We start from the raw sequence: 18,746 nt of genomic DNA on the forward strand, positions 1-18,746 counted from the left end.
TGTCAATTCTATGTTGGAGCTTTAACCCTCATTAAAACTATATTTAGAGATAGGGCCAATCATGAGGGAGGAGCCCTGATCCAGTGGAATTTGTATCCTTATAAGAAGAGACACCAGAGAGATCTCTCCCCGAATGTGCTCAAAGAGGCCGTGTGAACACTCAAGTAGAAGCCCACCATCTTTACAAACCCAGATGAGAGGTCTCACCAGAAACCAACTGTGCTAGCACCTAGCCCTTGACTTCCAGCTTCCAGAACTGTAAGAAAATAATTATCTGTTGCTTAAGCCACCCAATCTATGGGATTTGTTCAGGCATCCTGGGCTGACTAATGCAGGCACCATATTTTAATTTCATAATCACCCAGCAATAGATGTGATGATTTAAGACGTCAGGAGAACTAAGGCAATACTTATGTGATACACTCAGGATATTCAAGGAGCCACTAAAACTCCAGGGAATAAGAGCATGACTCTTTGAAAGGGGTATCATGAGCTCCACTTTACAAATAAGAAACCCATGGTTCTGTGTGGTTAAGCAGCTGCCCAGGATCAGTGGTTAAGAAGGTGGACTCAGAATCTCAGGTCTCTTCCTGGCTATATGACTGTGTAAGTTACTTCCCCTCTTTGTTCCTTGGTTTGCTTGTGAAATAGGAACAAAACCTAAACCTCAAAGGCTTGTGAGGGTTAGATGTGGGAACCCTGAGGTCTACATTTGCCCAATGCTTGTTAAAAACGGATTCCTAACTCCCAATCTGACCTGCTGAGCCAGAATCTCCAGGGAAGGGTCCCCAGGACAGGAATCTTTAATAAACAGCCAGATCATTCTTCATTTGGGTACATTTTGCAAACTCAGATAGAATCTATGTAAATTACTTGGCCTTGACCTAATCTCCCTTTGCAAAGGTCAGCCACTGGTTCTTTACCACATGGTCTATAGTAAGTTCTCACTTAACACTGTCAATAAGTTCTGGGAAACTGTAACTTTAAATAAAACGATGTAATAACGAGAACCAATTTTTTCCATAGCCTAATACAGAAATATGCTATAGGAACTTAACTCTTGTTTAAATCAATTAACCTATGGTAAAATTGATTTAAGTCACAGTTTCTAAGAACCTACTGACTACATTAGTGAGGACTTAACTTTATTTGCCAGTGGTACTCTCGTGGCCTGGATATGCACTCAAAGACAAGTAATGCCACTAGTTAGGCTGTGTGCCCAACAGCTCAAATATAAAGGACACAGTTTCACATGTGACTGTACAGAACACATGGGAAGTAAAGGAAGGAGTCACTTGATGAACTTAAATACATGGCTAGGGAAGCAGCCAATGGAAGGATTGGGGTGACCTCAGAAATGGAAGGATCCAGAGTTTTCCTCTGATTTTGACCACTTCTGGTAGAAAGAACAGCTTCAGCCCAGCTCCTCCCTTAAAGAGCTGGCTTATCTGCAAGGATAGGATAGTTTAAATCTCCAGCTGGGGCAAACCCTGCTCCATGGCATCTCATGCAATGCCCAGCCTGAAGCTACAAGAGGGTACATCTTCCCAGCATGACTACTCGGGGACGGGAGGGGTCCTTTTCCTAGTTGCTTGTTTGCGTTCCCAAAGTCTTTTCCTAGGCACAGCCCCAGAGATGTGGAAGGAAACGGACCATGACCAATGCATAGGCAAACCAGGGTGGCTGATGCATAGGCCAAAAGGTTGGTTAAACAACCCATTTCCACAAATGTGTATCTCTCCCTGGGCATTCATGGAGCACGTTTGACAGATGTGCTCTCTGAAAGATGGAGGTGGAGTGGTCAGCCTAGGGTTAAGCATCATCCTGATGGGAGAAAAACAGATGGAAACTCCAGTTCTTTCTTTTCCAGGCTGCTGCTCAGGACCAGGCAGCAAATTACCTACTAGCTTGAAGGGATGAAGTAAGACTAGCCAGTCTGTTCCTAACATCTGGACAGACTCTGCCTCGCAGACTACAGCTGGAGATCGGGGTCATGGTTATGGGCCTAATTTTACCACCTCTCATAAGGCTATTATACTCATCGAATAACACATCTTTCTTTTGTAGGTCAGAGGTCAGGCTGGGTCATTTGGGAAAGGGCAGTAAGTTGGGAGGTGAAGTGTCACCTTTGTATCTGCTTTATGTTTAGACAGTGGACACTGATTTTTTTTTTTATGCTTGCACCTATTTTTCTAAATGAGCACCGTCTGCACAGAAGGGATTTCCATTTTCTGATCCACATCGGATGCAGGTTTATGATTCTAGGCTACTCACATACTGTGTTCACAGTCCAGACCTGGCAGCCCCGTGGCGTGGAGCCTGGAGCAGGTACATTTGGTGCCTCCCACCCAAACCTCCTCAGATGTCATTTACTGAGTCTCTGCTTCCATTCTCCTTTCTGGAAACTGTTTTGAAGGGTTCACATCCGTGACCTTCTTCAGGACTGCCCTGGGCCACTGGAGTCCTGCTTGTGCCATCAGCCTACTAAGCCTCTGAGATGACATCCCGCCAGGCAGCCTGGGCTGTTGACGGACAGCTGTGAGAGTCACTTGCAACAATCAGGACCAATTGGCAGGTACTCAGTTCTGCTCTGGGGCAGCGCTGTCCAACAGAGCTTTCTGTGATGATGGAAATGTTCTGATCTGTGCTGTCCAGAATAGTAGCCTTTAGCCCAAACTGCTGAGTCCCTGAAATGTGGCGACTGTGATGGAGGAACTGAAGTTTTGAGATCCTGAGTGAATGAAAACGGTGGTAGCGAATAGAGCTGAAACTCCTTAAAATTCCATGAGTCAGAACGCTCAGAGACTGGGAGAAGGAAGCAGTGACCTAGGGTAAGTTTTCTCTTCAAGCTGCCCGACAGTTACCCAGAAACTCTGCCTTCTTTAAACTTAGTTCCTGAAAATCATTCCAAGAGGCAGGAGTCCAATTTCTCTCCTGAGTAACTGGAATACGGTGACTATGGTCTGATCTTTCTTTGGTTTCGGGTGTGAGAGTCTCAGAATCTGAAAACCAGGACCCATGGGTGGGAACGGGGGTGTAAATCACCAAAAACGATGGTGACTGGGCTGAATTCGAATGGACCCCAAGACAGAGCCTGAATCTTAGCATGGATATTTGAGGATGTTTGGATTCTGATTATTGCGGTTTTGTTGTAAACATTTATTAGGTATCCTGTCAAATATTTTGAGGCTTAGGAAACTCAAAAATTAAATTACTAATTTATTTATTAATTTCTAAGAGCTCTGGGCCTGGTTCCTAGCCCCTGAAGGCTTCCTCCATTTACCTCGGGGGCCAGTAGCTGCCATCCTCAGGTCTCCCTTGCTGGTCTCTGCAATCAGCCACGAGTGGAAGAGGAATTTTAAGGAGTTTCATCTGTATTCACTACCAACTTCGTGTTAGCCTCTGGCTCTGCCGCTGGGCCTTATCCTCTTCCCTACACATGAGCCTCGACTCTTTGGCACCTCAATCCTTCCAGAATGGAGAACCCATTCTATATTTTTGCTCAGGACAGATGCCCCAACACCTCAGCCCACTACGCTCTGTCTGTAGGGCCAAATTCCTTGCAGAGTTTGTCCCATGTTGTTCAGTAATTCATTCAACAGATATTTAAGGGCCCAATACTGCCAGGCACCATCCCAGGGAGGCCACAAACAATATGCTAGCATTCCTAGCTTCTAGGTAAAGAAACAGGGGTGTAGAAGCAATGAAACCCATGCCCTTTATCATCAAGTACATACAAAAAGTGCTGGCAATAGAAGCCAGGTCTGGGGAGTTGTCAGATACTCGAAGGCAAGACTCAGGTTTGATGTGCTCTTGTGCTCAGGATATAAGCTTTCAGAGATGGGTTGAGCCTACGCTGCATTAAGATACTGTCACATGAGCAATCAATGTGCACGGAAGGTCCTAAGGAACAGACAGCCCCTGGCAGCCCCACTTCCACAGGAAGCATCATACAACTGAGGAAGAGCTCGTTATGGAGTCTTGTGCTCAACAAGCTTAAAGAGCACAGTGGTGCCACTCTTTGTGCTACCAAGGGAAGACACTTGTTAGATAATTCTTTCTACGTGAACGTCAAGATTATAACTACATGTGCATAGTTCATCTCAAAGGGGATGGGATGGGGGGAAAGGAAGGTGCCTAGGCTGGGACCGCCTCGCAGGCGTCCCTGCCCCTTCACGATGGATGAGCAGTTTGTTCTTTGTCTCTGTGTTGGCCATGATCGGCCATCATTGATAATATGGATAAAAACAGGTGGCTATGTTCTGGAGGAGCTCTCAGCTCCCGCGGCAACAGTAAGCAGTAATGGAGGATATTGAAATAATTGCAGTTGATTAAAACAGTTTCAAACTGCAAACACATCACACCCCACCACAAAGCCATGGCTACCTGGTGGAAAGAAGAGGGTGCATGTGGACCGGGCTCATCCAGGCTTCCTTCCTCCGGGGCATGCTGTCGTAGATTAAAAGGTCCTTGTCAGTCAGCACCACCAGGGCTGGCTTCCACTGTTTCTCATTCTCCCCGGGCACCTGAAACAGAAAGACAAGAACTGGCAAAAGATGGCCTCAGAGGAGAGTGGTTGGAAAGGAGAAGCTGGCATCCCCCGAATCAGAAGACCCAACAATAGGAAGGTCTTTCAGTTCTGGTTGCAAAATTGAAATGAGAAAAAAAAAAACCACACACCATATCATGGTCTCATGATTCTCGATCTTTGAAAATATGTTTTTCTCAAGGCCTGGGGTGTATAGTCAACGCCGCCAAGAAGCAGCGCAGGGGTCAAGCAGTTGCCACTGCTTCTTACCTGCCAGCCAGCACTGAACATTTTATTTCACTGTGGGAGGCAGGTGCCTGGAACACGAAGTGCTCCCAGCTGGTTCTCTGGTAGGGCCCATTGCTTTTCTTATGAAGGGTGAGGTTGGAAAGCTTTGTAATAAATGTCCAAAGGTGAAGGTCTGTCTGAACAAGTGTGAGATATCAGACTCAGGCACCACCTTGGAATTCTCTTGTTCTAGAACAGTGATGGCAAACCTATGACATGAGTGTCAGAGGTGACACACGAACTCATTTTTTTGGTTGATTTTTCTTTGTTAAATGGCATTTAAATATATAAAATAACTATAAAAAATATAAGTCCTTGTTTTAGTATGGTTGCAAATACCAAAAAATTTCTATATGTGACACAGCACCAGAGTTAAGTTAGGATTTTTCAAATGCTGACACGCCGAGCTCAAAAGGTTCGCCATCACTGCTCTAGAATGTTTAGTTCTATTCATTGAAGATAGTTCTTTAACTCAAGGGCTGCGATGACCTGGCAGGGAGAGATTGGAGAGGATTCAAACACCACTTGGATGATTGGACCAGATGACCCTGAAAGTCCTTTCCAACCTTGAGAGAGTGAGAAGTTCAGGTCTATCTCTGCCCAGTGTTGATCCCCGCACACTAAATGTTCTTCTGTGAAAATGCCCTGCTTCCCATCTGAGCTCTGGGAGACATTGTGATGCTTAGTTTGGAAAAACCCAATGCTCGAGCCTTGCTACTCAAAGCAGGATCATGCTCGGGGAGCATCATTATGACCTGGGAGCTTGCTAGGAATGCAGAGTCTCAGGCCCATCCCGGACCTATTGAATCAGAATTTGCATTTTTAACATGATCTTGAGCTGCTTCATATTCTCATTAAAGATTCAGAAGCACTGCTCTAGATGAGGTGAGATTGTCTTTGAAACTGGCAACTAATTCAGTGACAATTCAACCCTCTCGCAACAAACCACTATCCAAAATGTATTCTGAATTAAACTATGTAGTAAGCTAAATAAATAATAATGCTAACTCCTTTCCTTTCTCCTCTTATCATTATCTTTTTTTAGGTGCCACGGTGAAATCTGTATTGAGGTGGAAACAAGTGGGTGTGGCTTCAGGATTGAGTGATCAAAGCAGAGATGCGCAGGATGATATAAGGGGGTGAGCTTTGTAGGTTATGTAGTTTCATAGGCTCCATTATTTACTACCCGTGTGGCTTTGGGCAAGTTATTCTTCTCTGTGCTTCTATTTCCTCACTGATAAGTAAGGATAGCATCGTGTACAACGTGGCTAAGAGTGCTGACTCTGGAGCTAGAATGCCTGGTCATAAATCGTAGCTCCACGATGTACTAACTGGGGGATCTGGGGCAAGTCAGCAAATCTCTGTATCTGTAAAATGGGGAAATAATAGCACTAAGCTCAGAGGGTTGTTGTGAGGAGTGAGTTAAAATGTCGAAACTGCTTAGCACAGTGCAGAATAAGCACCATTTAGGGCCGGTTAAGTAGCTCGTGCCTCCTAATGCTACAAGGGAGGTGAAGTGAGACCGTGCATGTAATGTGCTCAGCGCAGTACCTGGCAGATGGTCAGGTCTTCACTGAAACTTAGGGTGGGAAAACTTTGGCAGACCAACCAATTTCTAAACTTGTCAAAAAAGGTGTTCTTTGAAAATGCCAATAGTCTGACAAAGCAATGATTTTTCTTGGGGAAAATTATAAGGCAAGCCCAGAATATCGACAACCTCAATTCATTCTCCTTGGATCCTTTTCAAAGTTCTCCCAAGAAGAATTTGTTACATAATGATCACCTTTATTAATTCATGCCCTCCTTCAACAAATCCGAATAAAACCTCCTTTTCTAGAAGGGAGAAATCCCCGGTGAAGCTATTTATACTAGAATGTGAATGGCTACCTGTCTTATTTCTCCCTTTATGCCTTTTATTAATATTTAAGCCTATTTTACCTCCCAATAGAACAATAGCATCTTCAAGAGACCCAAATGAATTGTTAAGGGAGGCAATGTTCCAGACCCCACAAGGTGACTAAGCTATGGTCTCAAGGCATAAAGTGTTAGTGAGATTTGGAGTACATCTTTTCCAGGCTCTACATTAAAACCCAGTAAATTACTTTTCCAGCTCATTAAATAAGACTGGGGAAGCTATAAATGATCCTCCCAAAGTGCCTATCTTACTTACCTAGTCAGATCTGATCCATTAACTTTGACTGGAACCAGTTATTTCAATGTCAACACATTCTTCAAAATAATATTAAGCATAATTCTTCAAAAATAATATTAAGTTTGCAAAAGAAACCTCAACAGTCAACACCAATTGTACAATGCAGACCTTTCTAATTGTAGAATCACAAACTCACCATCATAGCAAGTGGCATAAATATGTATGAGAGTGTGTTTGGGTATTTGTAACTAGTAAACTTTTCTAGATATTTACATCACTAGGAAGTTAAGTGGCTCCTGACCTTTCCATGGCTTAGAAACCACTAGATTCAAAACACATGCTTTCAGCAATGTTATAGTGGCTATATTAATCATATATATTCTAGACGGGAAGTCACAAATTCAGAGGACTAGATATAAGGAAAAATAAATCCCACTTTGAGGTAGCTTCTTTTCGGCATTAGCTTATCATGACCCTGTCATTACCAGGGAAGATTGTGGGCACAGCATTGACAAATCTCCACTTTTTCAAAGAAATATAGGAATCTACATTTAATGTGCATTCCTCCCATTATTTATTTATTTATTTTCATCCTCAATCCAGGATAAGTTTTTATTGATTTTTAGAGAGGAAGGGAGAGAGAGAAAGAAAGAAATATCGATCAGTTGCCTCCTGTACTCACCCTGACTAGGACTGAACCCACAACCTAGGTATGTGCCCTCACCAGGGATCAAACCTGCAACTTTTTGGTGTACAGGATAATGCTCCAATCAACTGAGCGCCCCAACCAGGGCAATTCCCCTATTTTTAAAAGTTGTGTATTAGTTTCCTATTGAAGCTCTAAGACAGTGATGGCGAACCTATGACACACGTGTCAGAGGTGACACATGAACTCATTTTTTTGGTTGATTTTTCTTTGTTAAATGGCATTTAAATATATAAAATAAATATCAAAAATATAAATCTTTGCTTTACTATGGTTGCAAATATAAAAAAATTTCTATATGTGACACGGCACCAGAGTTAAGTTAGGGTTTTTCAAAATGCTGACACGCCGAGCTCAAAAGGTTCGCCATCACTGCTCTAAGAAATCCCCACAAGCATAGTGCTGTTTATTCCCTACAGTCTGGAGGTCAGAAGTCCTCAAACCAAGGTGTTGGGAGGGCTTCTTCCTTCTGGGGGCTGTTTGGGAGCGTCCATTTCCATGACTTTTCTGGCTTCTAGAAGCTGCCTGCATTTATTCCTTAGCTCATGGCCCCACATCACATTGCCTTTCTCCTGCTGTTTCTGTCACTTCATCACCTTCTCTTGACTCCGATTCTCCTGCCTCCCTAGTATTAAGACCCATGTGATTAAACTGGGCCCACCCAGATAACCAGGTAACTTCACCATCTCAAGATGCTTAACTTGATTACAACTGCAAAGTTCCTTTTATCGTGTAAGGCAACATATCTACACTTTCTGAGGACTGGGGCATGGGCATCTTTGGGGGAAGGGGCATTCATTCCTCTACCTGCCTCAGTTGGCATCTGATATGAGTTTAAAAAATAATGTAGGGAGTGAAGTCATTTGAAGTTTGGCATTTTCTCTTTAAATCTCCAGCATGTTCTCTCCCACCCACCCCTTCACCCAAATATGGTAGATGGAGAAAATAAGATGGACAAAATATGGACAATTAATAAAACTGGAGGCTCATTAATGTTTTTTCTTTTCTGTCAATCTTTCTATCATGAAAAATTTAAAAAGTAAACAATATGGGAACCAAGGAAAAGACACCTGCCAGACAGGCATGGCCCGCCGACTGCCAGAATGCGGTGAGATAATGAGCACCTACCCTCTTGACAAATACACAGCACACGCAAACTCAGTGGCTGCAGTGGCAGTCACAGGTCTGACATGCAGGGCTTGGAGGAGTCCCTAGTATCTCAAAGGTCCCAACATTCTGCTGAAGTGCAAGTGTGAGATAAATTGCTCAAAACTCTGTGTGTGTGTGTGTGTGTGTGTGTGTGTGTGTGTGTGTGACTCATAGTAGCCTAGCTAGTGGCTCCCTTGAAGGAATACCATTTTTGTCCCTATATGAAAAGTGGATACCAAAGAAAGTGGACATCTAGTGCAGGTGATACAAGTGAAGGGTCAGAAAAAGATGTAGGTTAGTGATTTTTCTTGGAAAACTGAAGTTTATTGGAGAAAATTCATGTTCGGTGGCTTTAAGATGTAGGGACTCTCAATGTTCTTGAAACAGCTCTTACAAATGACAGAGTCTCCATAATAATCCTCTCCCCCTAACATGTTACCCATTCCCACCCCTTACTTATCTCTTCTGACCGTAGACAAATAGACAGCCGGATATTTCTCCATCAAAATGGGTTTATTTGGGAACAACAAAGAGTTTGCAATTTGGGACATGCGTCCTAAAGGCAAACAGTGCACAGTCCTTCCTACACTCACGGTTCCGTATTTTATCCAGTTATGCACAGTACCTGCACAATGCCTGGGATCGAGGGTGCTCAGGGGATTCTGACAGAACTGTGAAGGACCTAAGTCATATCTAGGTGCCTTAGGTCTCCAATAAATACTGTTAACTTATCTAACTAGTGTTGCTTACAGGGCCCAGAGGCCTGCGACCTATGTGCGCTCTCGTGGACACTCTTCACCCACCCATGGCTTCAACTTCCTGTTCCCGTCACGAGGTAGGAGTCAACCATATTCAGCTTCTAAAAATAGAAGAAAGGCTGCTTCTAATCGGTGACACGAATGATTACATTAGACGCCTCTCAGTCTGGTGGGAAAAGCTATTTCATACTTTTATTAACTCCAAAGGGCCATTTCAATTACAGTTCCAGTTTGGTAAACAAGTTATCTGTGACTTACAGGCTTTACTCCTCTAACGCCCTTTAAAGGGATGCTGATATGCAGCAGAAGTTCATAATTTTGTAAACAGTTATCTTTTGAAAGATTGACATTATCACTAAATGCAAAGGGAGCAAGTTCTTTAACAAAGGTCTCTGCTTCATGTCTTCTATTTTTGTTTTCATTGGGTGTATCTGCGGTTTCCTTGTTGATTTCCTCATTTTGTTTACTTTTCAGAGGAGAAAGCCAAGAGTTCTTTGAAGGAAGAAGTTGTTGAAGAGTCCAGCCTCAACCCCACATCAGCTTTTCGGAGCCATGGCCTCATCTACCAGCTGTTCAGTTATGTGAGACATCATAATACTATTTACTATGTGAAATATCAACACGTTTGCTTTCAGTTGGAACTATTCAAGTTCTATAGCTAAAAAACAAAAAGCAAAAATGGAATTCATTTCATTTATTTATTTTTTAAATATGTTTCTATTGCTTTTAGAGAGGAACAGAGAGGGAGCAAGAGATAGAAACATCAATGATGAGAGAGAATCATTGATTGGCTGCCTCCTGCACGCCCCACACCTGGGGATCAAGCCTGCAACCCAGGCTTATATCCTGACCAGGAATTGAACCATATCCTCCTGGTTCATAGGTCAATGCTCAACCACTGAGCTACACTAGCCAGGCAAAATAGAATTCATTTTAGAGAAATCTCAAAATTTGTGTGTCTAAGTACCAAGTGACAAATTCCAAAGTCCACTTATCTTACTTTAGTTCAACTGTCTTCCATAAATCTTGTCAGACAGTTGTAGTCTGCAAGTCCACAGCTCAGCTATTCACAGAATGATCTTGAATGAATTACTTATCTCCTCCATGCTTCCCTTTCCTATCTGTATAATGGGGGCATAAAAGTCCCTCTCTCCTGTGACTATCAGGAAGATGGAATCAGACAATGTGCATAAACAGATTATAGCACAATGCCTGGCAAAGAGTAAGTTCTTAAAAATCAGTCTTTCTCAAAGTTTGATCTGCATATCACAGATTTTTGCAATTTGGTCTGCTTCAGAATCAGCTGGGCTGCTAGTTACAAATTCAAATGTCTTTCACTCCTAGAATCCATGCATGCAAAAGTGCTGGAGATGGCTCCAGGAATCTGCATGTCTAGCAAGGGCCCTGGGTAAGTCTCGTGCATACTATTTGAGAATATCTGCAGTAAGTGTTAGTAGCCGTCACCACACTCAGAATATACACAGCACTCGTTTTCTACCAGTGATTTTCAAAGATGAGCCCTCTTGGATTTCCTGCCTCAGTATCAATGGGGCATTAATTAAAAACACAGAGTCTTGGCCCTGGCCAGTGTGGCTCAGTTGCTTGGAGCATTTTCCCGTACACCAAAAGGTCCCAGGTTCAATTCCATGTCAGGGCACATGCCTAGATTGTGGGTTCGATGCCCAGACCCAGTCAGGGTGCGTGTGGGAGGCAAATAATTGATGTTTCTCTCTTACATCCATCTCTCTTCTCTCTCTCTCTCTCTCTCTCTCTCTCTCTCTCTCTCTCTCTCTCTCTCCCTCCCCCTCCATCCTCCCCCACCTTACTCCTCTCTCTAAAAATCAATGAAATATCCTCAGGGGAGATATAAAACACACTCACTCTCACACACACACACACCCCAGGTTCTTGAATCCCCAATCCACTGAATTCTGACATCTAGGGATTGAGACTACTGATCTCTATTTTTGTAACTTCTGGAGACGGATGCACAGCCTGCTTTGGGATCCCCTGGCCCACATAACTCACTCCGACACTGGATCATAGCCCTTTATTTTTTTAACCACTTACTCAGTGTCTGCAATACTATGATAAATGTTTGTGGTTCGAGTGAGCTGAGCTGAATAAAGGTGTATCTGCCCAAGTAAACCTAACCCTAAGACAGGCTCTGCTTAGGGATTTTCCCCTCCTCATGTCTTGCTAATGTTATATCCCTGGACATTTTACTGCATAGCAGTTTTTCCGAAATCTAGTAATTAATGTACCATTTTCATAATTTTTGTTGTATCTGCTTGTATTATTATGAGAATAACTGCTAGCCACCCACCCAATATCTATTTCTCCTTTTTATAAAAAAAACCCTCCAAAATTATTAGGGGTGACAATACGTCCAGTTAAACAATTATATTTCTGAGCCCCAGCTTATTTGTCATATACACCCTCCCCCAATAATTCCAACATAGACGTACATTCCACCTGCACCCCATTGGGCTCACTTACATATCCAAGTTCACAGTCATTTGGTTGGATCAGATGTACGGGTACCTCTGACACTGGAGAGAGGTCTCCTTCATGTCTGCTTGTGTGCTCTCTGTAGTTCCCAAACAGGAAGCACTAGAAATGTTATTTCTAAATAGAAAAGTAGCTGTGAAAACATAGCATGACATGTGTTTTTTCTCCTCTCTCTAACTTTATGTTTTCTCCCTCAGATTTCCCTTATGCAGTGAACATATTTGTGGCCAGCATGTTCTTTTTGTGATCCTTAAAAGAATCATAAGAAAAATTCCAAAGACATTTGAACATCCTATGAAATCTCAGCAGAATTAAATGAGACGTAGGAAGGCACTGTTTCCAGTGTGGTACCATGCCAGACTTGGAATCTTTCCAAATATGAATGTTTTCTGGATGAAAGGGCCTATGCAAGGGCTTTTAATAACAGGTTTCATATAAAATTACCCTCATTCTAATGAAGTATGAGATCTTACTTCAGATTTATGTAACTGGTAATATACACTAACTATTAAGACTCTAATTGCAGCCCTAACCAGTATTGGGCTGGGGCTATGGTTAGAGTGTCAGACTGTGCACCAAAGGTTTTATTCCCAGTCAAGGGCACGTACCTGGGTTGCAGGTTCAATTCCAGTTGCTGGATGGGGTGTGTGCGGGAGGCAACCAATCAATGTGTCTCTCTCACATTGATGTTTTTCTCTCTCTCCCTCTTCCTTCCCTCCCTTCCACTCTCTCTAAAGTCAATGCAAAAAAGCAATCCAAGGAGAATTAACAACAATAAAACAAAACAACAAAACAAGAATCTAACGACAGAGAGGGGGAGAAAACACCTTGGTTTCTCCCTGTTCCTGTCCTCCAATTTCTACCAGTGCCTCATGTTGGCCTCATTTAAGTAGATAACAGTATCTAATTCACAGGATAACTGAGAATCAAATGAGGTAACATAAGAAAAGTAGGACGCATTATAAAGAGTGTTAATAGGAGTACATGTTGTAAAAGCTTCTACTTTATTAGTAAGGATTCCTGAAATCCTCACACTCCCTCTTAACTTGCAGAGCTCATCTATATATATAAAAGCCTAAGTGACCAGCTGACCAGTCGACCAGCCAGTAGCTATGATGTGCACTGACCACTAGGGGGCAGACGCTCAATGCAGGAGCGGAAACCACAGGCATGGAAACATGGAACAGACTGATGAATCTCAGAGGGAAGGGGGGAGGGAGAGGGTGGGAAGAGATTAACGAAAGATCTTATATTCATACTAGAGGCCTGGTGCACAGATTTGTTGGGGTCCCTTGGCCTGGCCTGTGGGGATTGGGCTGAAACCAGCTCTCTGATATCTCCCCAGGGGTCCTGGATTGCAAGAGGGTACAGGCCAGGCCAAGGGAACCCACTGATACACAAATCTGTGCACCAGACCTCTAGTCATATATGAAATGACATTCACTGTCCTATCAGCACATCCTCAACCAAGTCTGATTCCTGCTACCCCTGTGCTAATCCCAGGTTTCAACTGAACACAAGGACAGCACCTTTAATTCTATGGAAAAGGTTGTCTGCAAGGCACTATACTTCCTTAAAGAAAGCCTCTGCAGGTAACACACAAACACACACCCTAACCTGCCTGACACTGAGCATCATGGATCCTCAGACACTGCTCTCTGGGATTTTCCTCATTCCCTGGATCATCAGTAAGTTCAGAAAATTAGCTATTCCAAACTCCTCAAGAACATGCTTCCTGTCTTTTCATCTTGCACTTCCAACAGTTTTGCTTCTTCCTACAGCATCCTCTTATAGGCTTTTCAATTGCCTAATTGTTAGATTTAGTCGACTCCATGGCCACCTTTTGACTCTTGGAGAACTGGTGACCTTTTTCCTTATAGTCCCTTTCTTTCTAATCCATCCTAAGACCTGATGATCAAAGGCAAGGCATGACTGCTTTTTTCCATAGATTTGCCAGAGATGCATAGCAACTCTGAGACATCCTCACTCTCTGCCAGGAAGGGGCATCTAAGAATAACTCTGGCTTAAACTCACAATGTGGGGAGTGGAAGGTAAACACACTAACCAGGACAACACAATGGCTTGTAGATGTACTGTAACTGGTGCCAAAAATTGCCCTGCTTTAGGGGTCTGTAAAGGCATTCCTTCTGGCCTTTTCTTTTGCCTCAAACTAATCTTACATCCAACAAATTTTGAGGTCCTTTCCAGCTTTGGTCCCCAAGTGTCTTACACAGTCCTGTCTGCACCCTCTTCTTTCCACCCACATAAATACTCCGTTCTTCTTTCATCCTTATTGTGTGCAAAGGGGTGTGACTTAGGTTAAAGGAAATGATCTCCTTAATATGCAAGCATTTTGGACTCAGTGGCTGCAAAGATCCATTCTCATTAAATTAAATTGAAAAAGAGATTGTTTAGTTGAAGATGATGGTGATGATGATGATGAAACAAGTGAAAAAAGTATATTACTTGAGTTTAATTTTACTGCTTTCTCATAAAGAGAATATTAGGAGATAATCTTTTCCTACTGCTTTTATTAATAGTCTCTAATGATCTATAGTTGATCCCATTCATGAGAAAACCTAAGTCATTTATGAACATAGATTTTTTTTAAGGCAGAAAGCCACTCAGTATATAAACAGACCTATGTCAAACTAAGAAGCTGAGCAATTTTTAAAAATCCATTCACATTACTAGACCAGGCCATCCCAACTAAATGAGGTAATATGTATTCACACCTGTGGCAAATATGTTTTGAGCATGTGCTATATGCCAAGCACTGTGCTAGGAGCTGGGCATGTTGTGAGAAGCAGAACAGGACAGCACTCCCAGATGGATCATACAGGCTGGAAGAAGGGACAGACGGTACATAAATCATTAAACAATTAAATATTCAATTACAAACTGTGCTAACTGCTGCCACTCATCATGGGGCTTATATAGGAATCTGCCGAGTCAAGTTCACTTTCTCCTACTCTGGAGGCTTTGCTGTTCTAAACTCTGAAATCCCCTTTGCGGTAAATGCCATTACAGGCAAGTGTTAACATGGTCAGTGAATTTCATGCACACACCTGGAATAACAGGTGCATGGATATTCCTGGCTTTCTCTAAATATTTCTGCAAACAGCAGATTCCTTTGTACATGATCCTTCGCCCACACCCTGTTCCCATGACTTTTTTGGGGTAAATGTTTATACAGCTGTTAAAACGAAAAAAGAGGGAGAAAAAACTTTTAGCGCGTGCACACACACACACACACACACACACAACCCCTGTTCAAAACAGATCTCTCTTTCTTTGATTTTCTATCTTCTCAGACTTTAAAAAATCCAAGTAAGATCCAGAGAGTTTTGATTCACAGGTAGGCTAATTAAGAGAACTGTAAGGTCAGGAAAGCTTCACTGTAGACACCAGGAGTGATAGGTAAAATATTTAACAACCAGCACAGCTACCAATGGAAGCAGAAGCCATCAGGATGCAAGCCCCAGATCCTTAGCCCCATGCACCAGCTGAAGAGCAGGCCTGGGAGGCAGCTTCGGCCTTGCACACCACATTTCTTTTGCCTTCCATATGTCCCAGCCCCTGTAGGTCTTACATCTGATTCCATTTTTTCAAAATCTTTTATCCAATCAAATATTTATTGGGCACATTCTTTGTCATTGTATCTCAGGAACTGGGTAGTGACAAAGGTGCAAGGTCCCTGTCCTCATGGAACTTAAGAGTCTATGGTAGAGACAGGCCAAACTTCAAGGAAACAAACACATGATTACAAAATTGTGATAATAAACAAAGCAGGTGATGAGATAAGGGAGCAGAGGGAGGGAATCACAATTTAAATAAACTCATTCTTGTAAGGGTTGTTAGGACTTTAAGGGTTAGTCTTCTAGGAGGTATTTGCATCTTAAGAAGGGACAAACCATTAAGCCAAAGAAATAAATTGCTAATGATGGAATTTCAGTCATAAAATGGCATAATGAGAGAATTATTTGGGGAGAGGGCACATTGGACAGGGGTTTTTCCTAATCCCATAAATCATCTCATCTTGGAAGCCATCTGGGGAGTGTATTTTTAGAGCTGGCCCAAGTTCACAAATACAAAACAGTCCTGGTCTGGAAAGGGGGAGCTACCCGACTGTTCAAGGGGGTTCTTCCTTAGGATGGGACCGAGCAGGGAGGGAGGGAGGACTTTCACTGTTTATTTTACCCAATTCTCTATTGTTGAGTCTTTAATGAGCCTTTACTCTTTTGCCACTTACAAAGCGGGGAAAGGTCTCTTCTAAAGAGCTCATATCTTCATGTATCAACTGTAAATGATTTTGACATTTCTGAATTATTTCAAACTTTAAATTTGAAGTTTGTGGTAATTTGTTATCGCGGTTATAGAAAAGTAGTGCAATTTGCAGGGGCGGGGGCGGGGGGACAGGATGACACACATTTATCTGCCTCCCACAAGTAGTGTGATGGATTTTTCTAAACATGTGTGTTGTGCACATGCTTGTTTGATAGCCAGGGTTTTTGCCAAATGAATATTTTTACTAGACAGCAATTTTCAGGCAAACCAGTGAAAAAATGAGCAGATTTCACAACAGAACCACGAAGATAGATCCTAAATAATGACTTTGCTGATTAATCACCATTTTGACTGGTAAGCTCCCTTAATGAGGACATAAGTCATCAGCTAATTACACAAAGCAAGAGTTTGGGAGCACCACCATGGGAGGAGGCAGTGCCCACTAAGCTGCTGATCCCTGCAGCCTGTCTTGCTGAGCCCCAGCCACGGCAGCAGGGCACAGCCCCCGCCAGGAATGAACCCGTGTGCCCATCAGGCAGATCCCCAAGGCTTAAGACCAGTAGAACCCTAAGTCCTGAGAAGGTTGTGGTTCTACCTATTTACATATTAAATAATTCAAACTAAAATTTAGACAACTTCCTAACAGGAAATACACTGCATGCTGGAATTAAAAGAGTTTCCAACAGCAAAATTCTTCATTAGAATTTCAAAAATTCTAATTCAAACTTATTAGTTCCTCAAAGCTAAACCCTTCTCTTTTTTGGAGGGGCGTCACTTTCCTGGTGCATATAACTACCCACTGGGTGACCCACCTGCACACCAGTCTAAAGCCATCCAACTTTCATTACATCCCTCTCCACTCCTACCTGCCTCTCCTCGTGGTTTTCAAAGTCCTCCTCAATCTGACTTTGTGTCACCCCACCAGGGAGTCTCCCTGATTCTCAATGGGAACTCAGAGCTCATCTGGCCTTTTTTTTTTCATTGGTTCCCCCAAACCTCATGCCAATCCTTCATTTTCACCTTAGCACGCTTGCTCATAACAACCCCCCTTCTCTGAAGGGCTCTACCCTACTTTATGCCATCTCTTCCCTTCCATGAATCTCTTCCAAAATGCTTCTCCAACGTGGCATTAGCTGCAGAACCACTTAATAGACATTGACATCGACTCTGTGCCAGGCATCCAACCAAATGCAATGGACACAGCAGCAAAGACAAACAAGGTCCCCACCCCCCAGGAGCTTAGTATCCAGTGAGAAACATAAAAAAAAAATGGTAAGCAATCACTCCAAATTGTGAAAGGTATAACATTAGCTTCCTATAGCTACTGTAACCAGTGACCACAAACTCGGTGGCTTAAAACAATAGAATTAATAAGTTAATAATAATGGCTTTCATTTACTCGTTTATGGGGCTCTACAGTTTACAATGTGCTTTCACAGGCATCATTACTACCACTGACAGGGATGGATGCAGGAGCTCAGACTCTCGGTGGGTCACGAAGAAGAAAGAGCTCACAAGAGCAGGGTGAGGATCAGAACTGTCCTCCGGGCTCGGCGTCCGCTGTTTATCCATGGCATCACGTGGGCACTGTTCTTTCCCAGGTAACCTAAGTGCTGAGGAGAGCAGTGCAGTATCATGCAAAGCCACTTATTTACCCTTTCTTTGCCTCCATTTCCTCATTTCTAAAATGAGGCATTTTTTAACAAGTTTAAGAGAGGTGCGTTGTTAGATGTGAAATAGCTATCGTTAGTGGCATGCATGAGTGTACAGTCATTTTTCTTAACTCCTTAACCAGTTCAACCAATCTGCCTGGAACTAGGAGCCAGTCACAGTGCCAGGCACTCTGAGTACAGTAAAATATTAGGGACAATTCCTTCTCTGGCACACTGTATCTCCAGGAATGTGCTGGTGCAACTTTTGTGTACAACTATCTTTTGAAAAATTGCTTCCAAGGCCAGAGCAGCATGCCCTTTTGTACCATGGCTCTGAGTGCTGTCTCCTGGGGCAAAAAAAAACCCCAAAAAAACCCCACACAAACACACACACACACACAAACAACAACACAAGATGGTACAGCACTGCCTTGAAATGTCACCAGCGTTGTCGTGGTCAGTGTCCCATGGCCATATCTGAAGGTCTTCAGTCTACAGTTACTCAACAGCAGATCAGGAACGTAGCTTCTCTTTGGTAATAAAAGCTATTACCTGACTCTTTAAACATTTCGACTTTTCCTCCCTATTTCATAGTCCATAAAGCACCTCTCTGGTGTGGAGGGATTTTTTATTTCAGGGGAGATATCAGACAGCATGATTTTTCCACCTCTCGATTGCTTATCACTCCCCGCCCCCCCCCCACCCCCACCCGACA

The 18,746-nt window shown here is 43.0% G+C and overlaps 1 protein-coding gene across 1 annotated transcript in view; it reads right to left on the reverse strand.

Moving 5' to 3' along the window:
• The window catches only part of SNTB1 (syntrophin beta 1), a gene marked incomplete at its 5' end in the record, with an annotated part of 193,436 nt that overhangs the window by 23,949 nt on the left and 150,741 nt on the right, over nt 1–18,746 (reverse strand). Inside the window, one exon of the mRNA XM_081111288.1 lies at nt 4,387–4,526. Coding sequence (XP_080967414.1) covers nt 4,387–4,526 — 140 coding nt within the window. The remainder of the gene's footprint in view (nt 1–4,386; nt 4,527–18,746) is intronic.

The sequence above is a fragment of the Myotis nattereri genome, assembly GCF_964212035.1.
Source record: "Myotis nattereri genome assembly, chromosome: 17".
Lineage (NCBI taxonomy): Eukaryota > Metazoa > Chordata > Mammalia > Chiroptera > Vespertilionidae > Myotis > Myotis nattereri.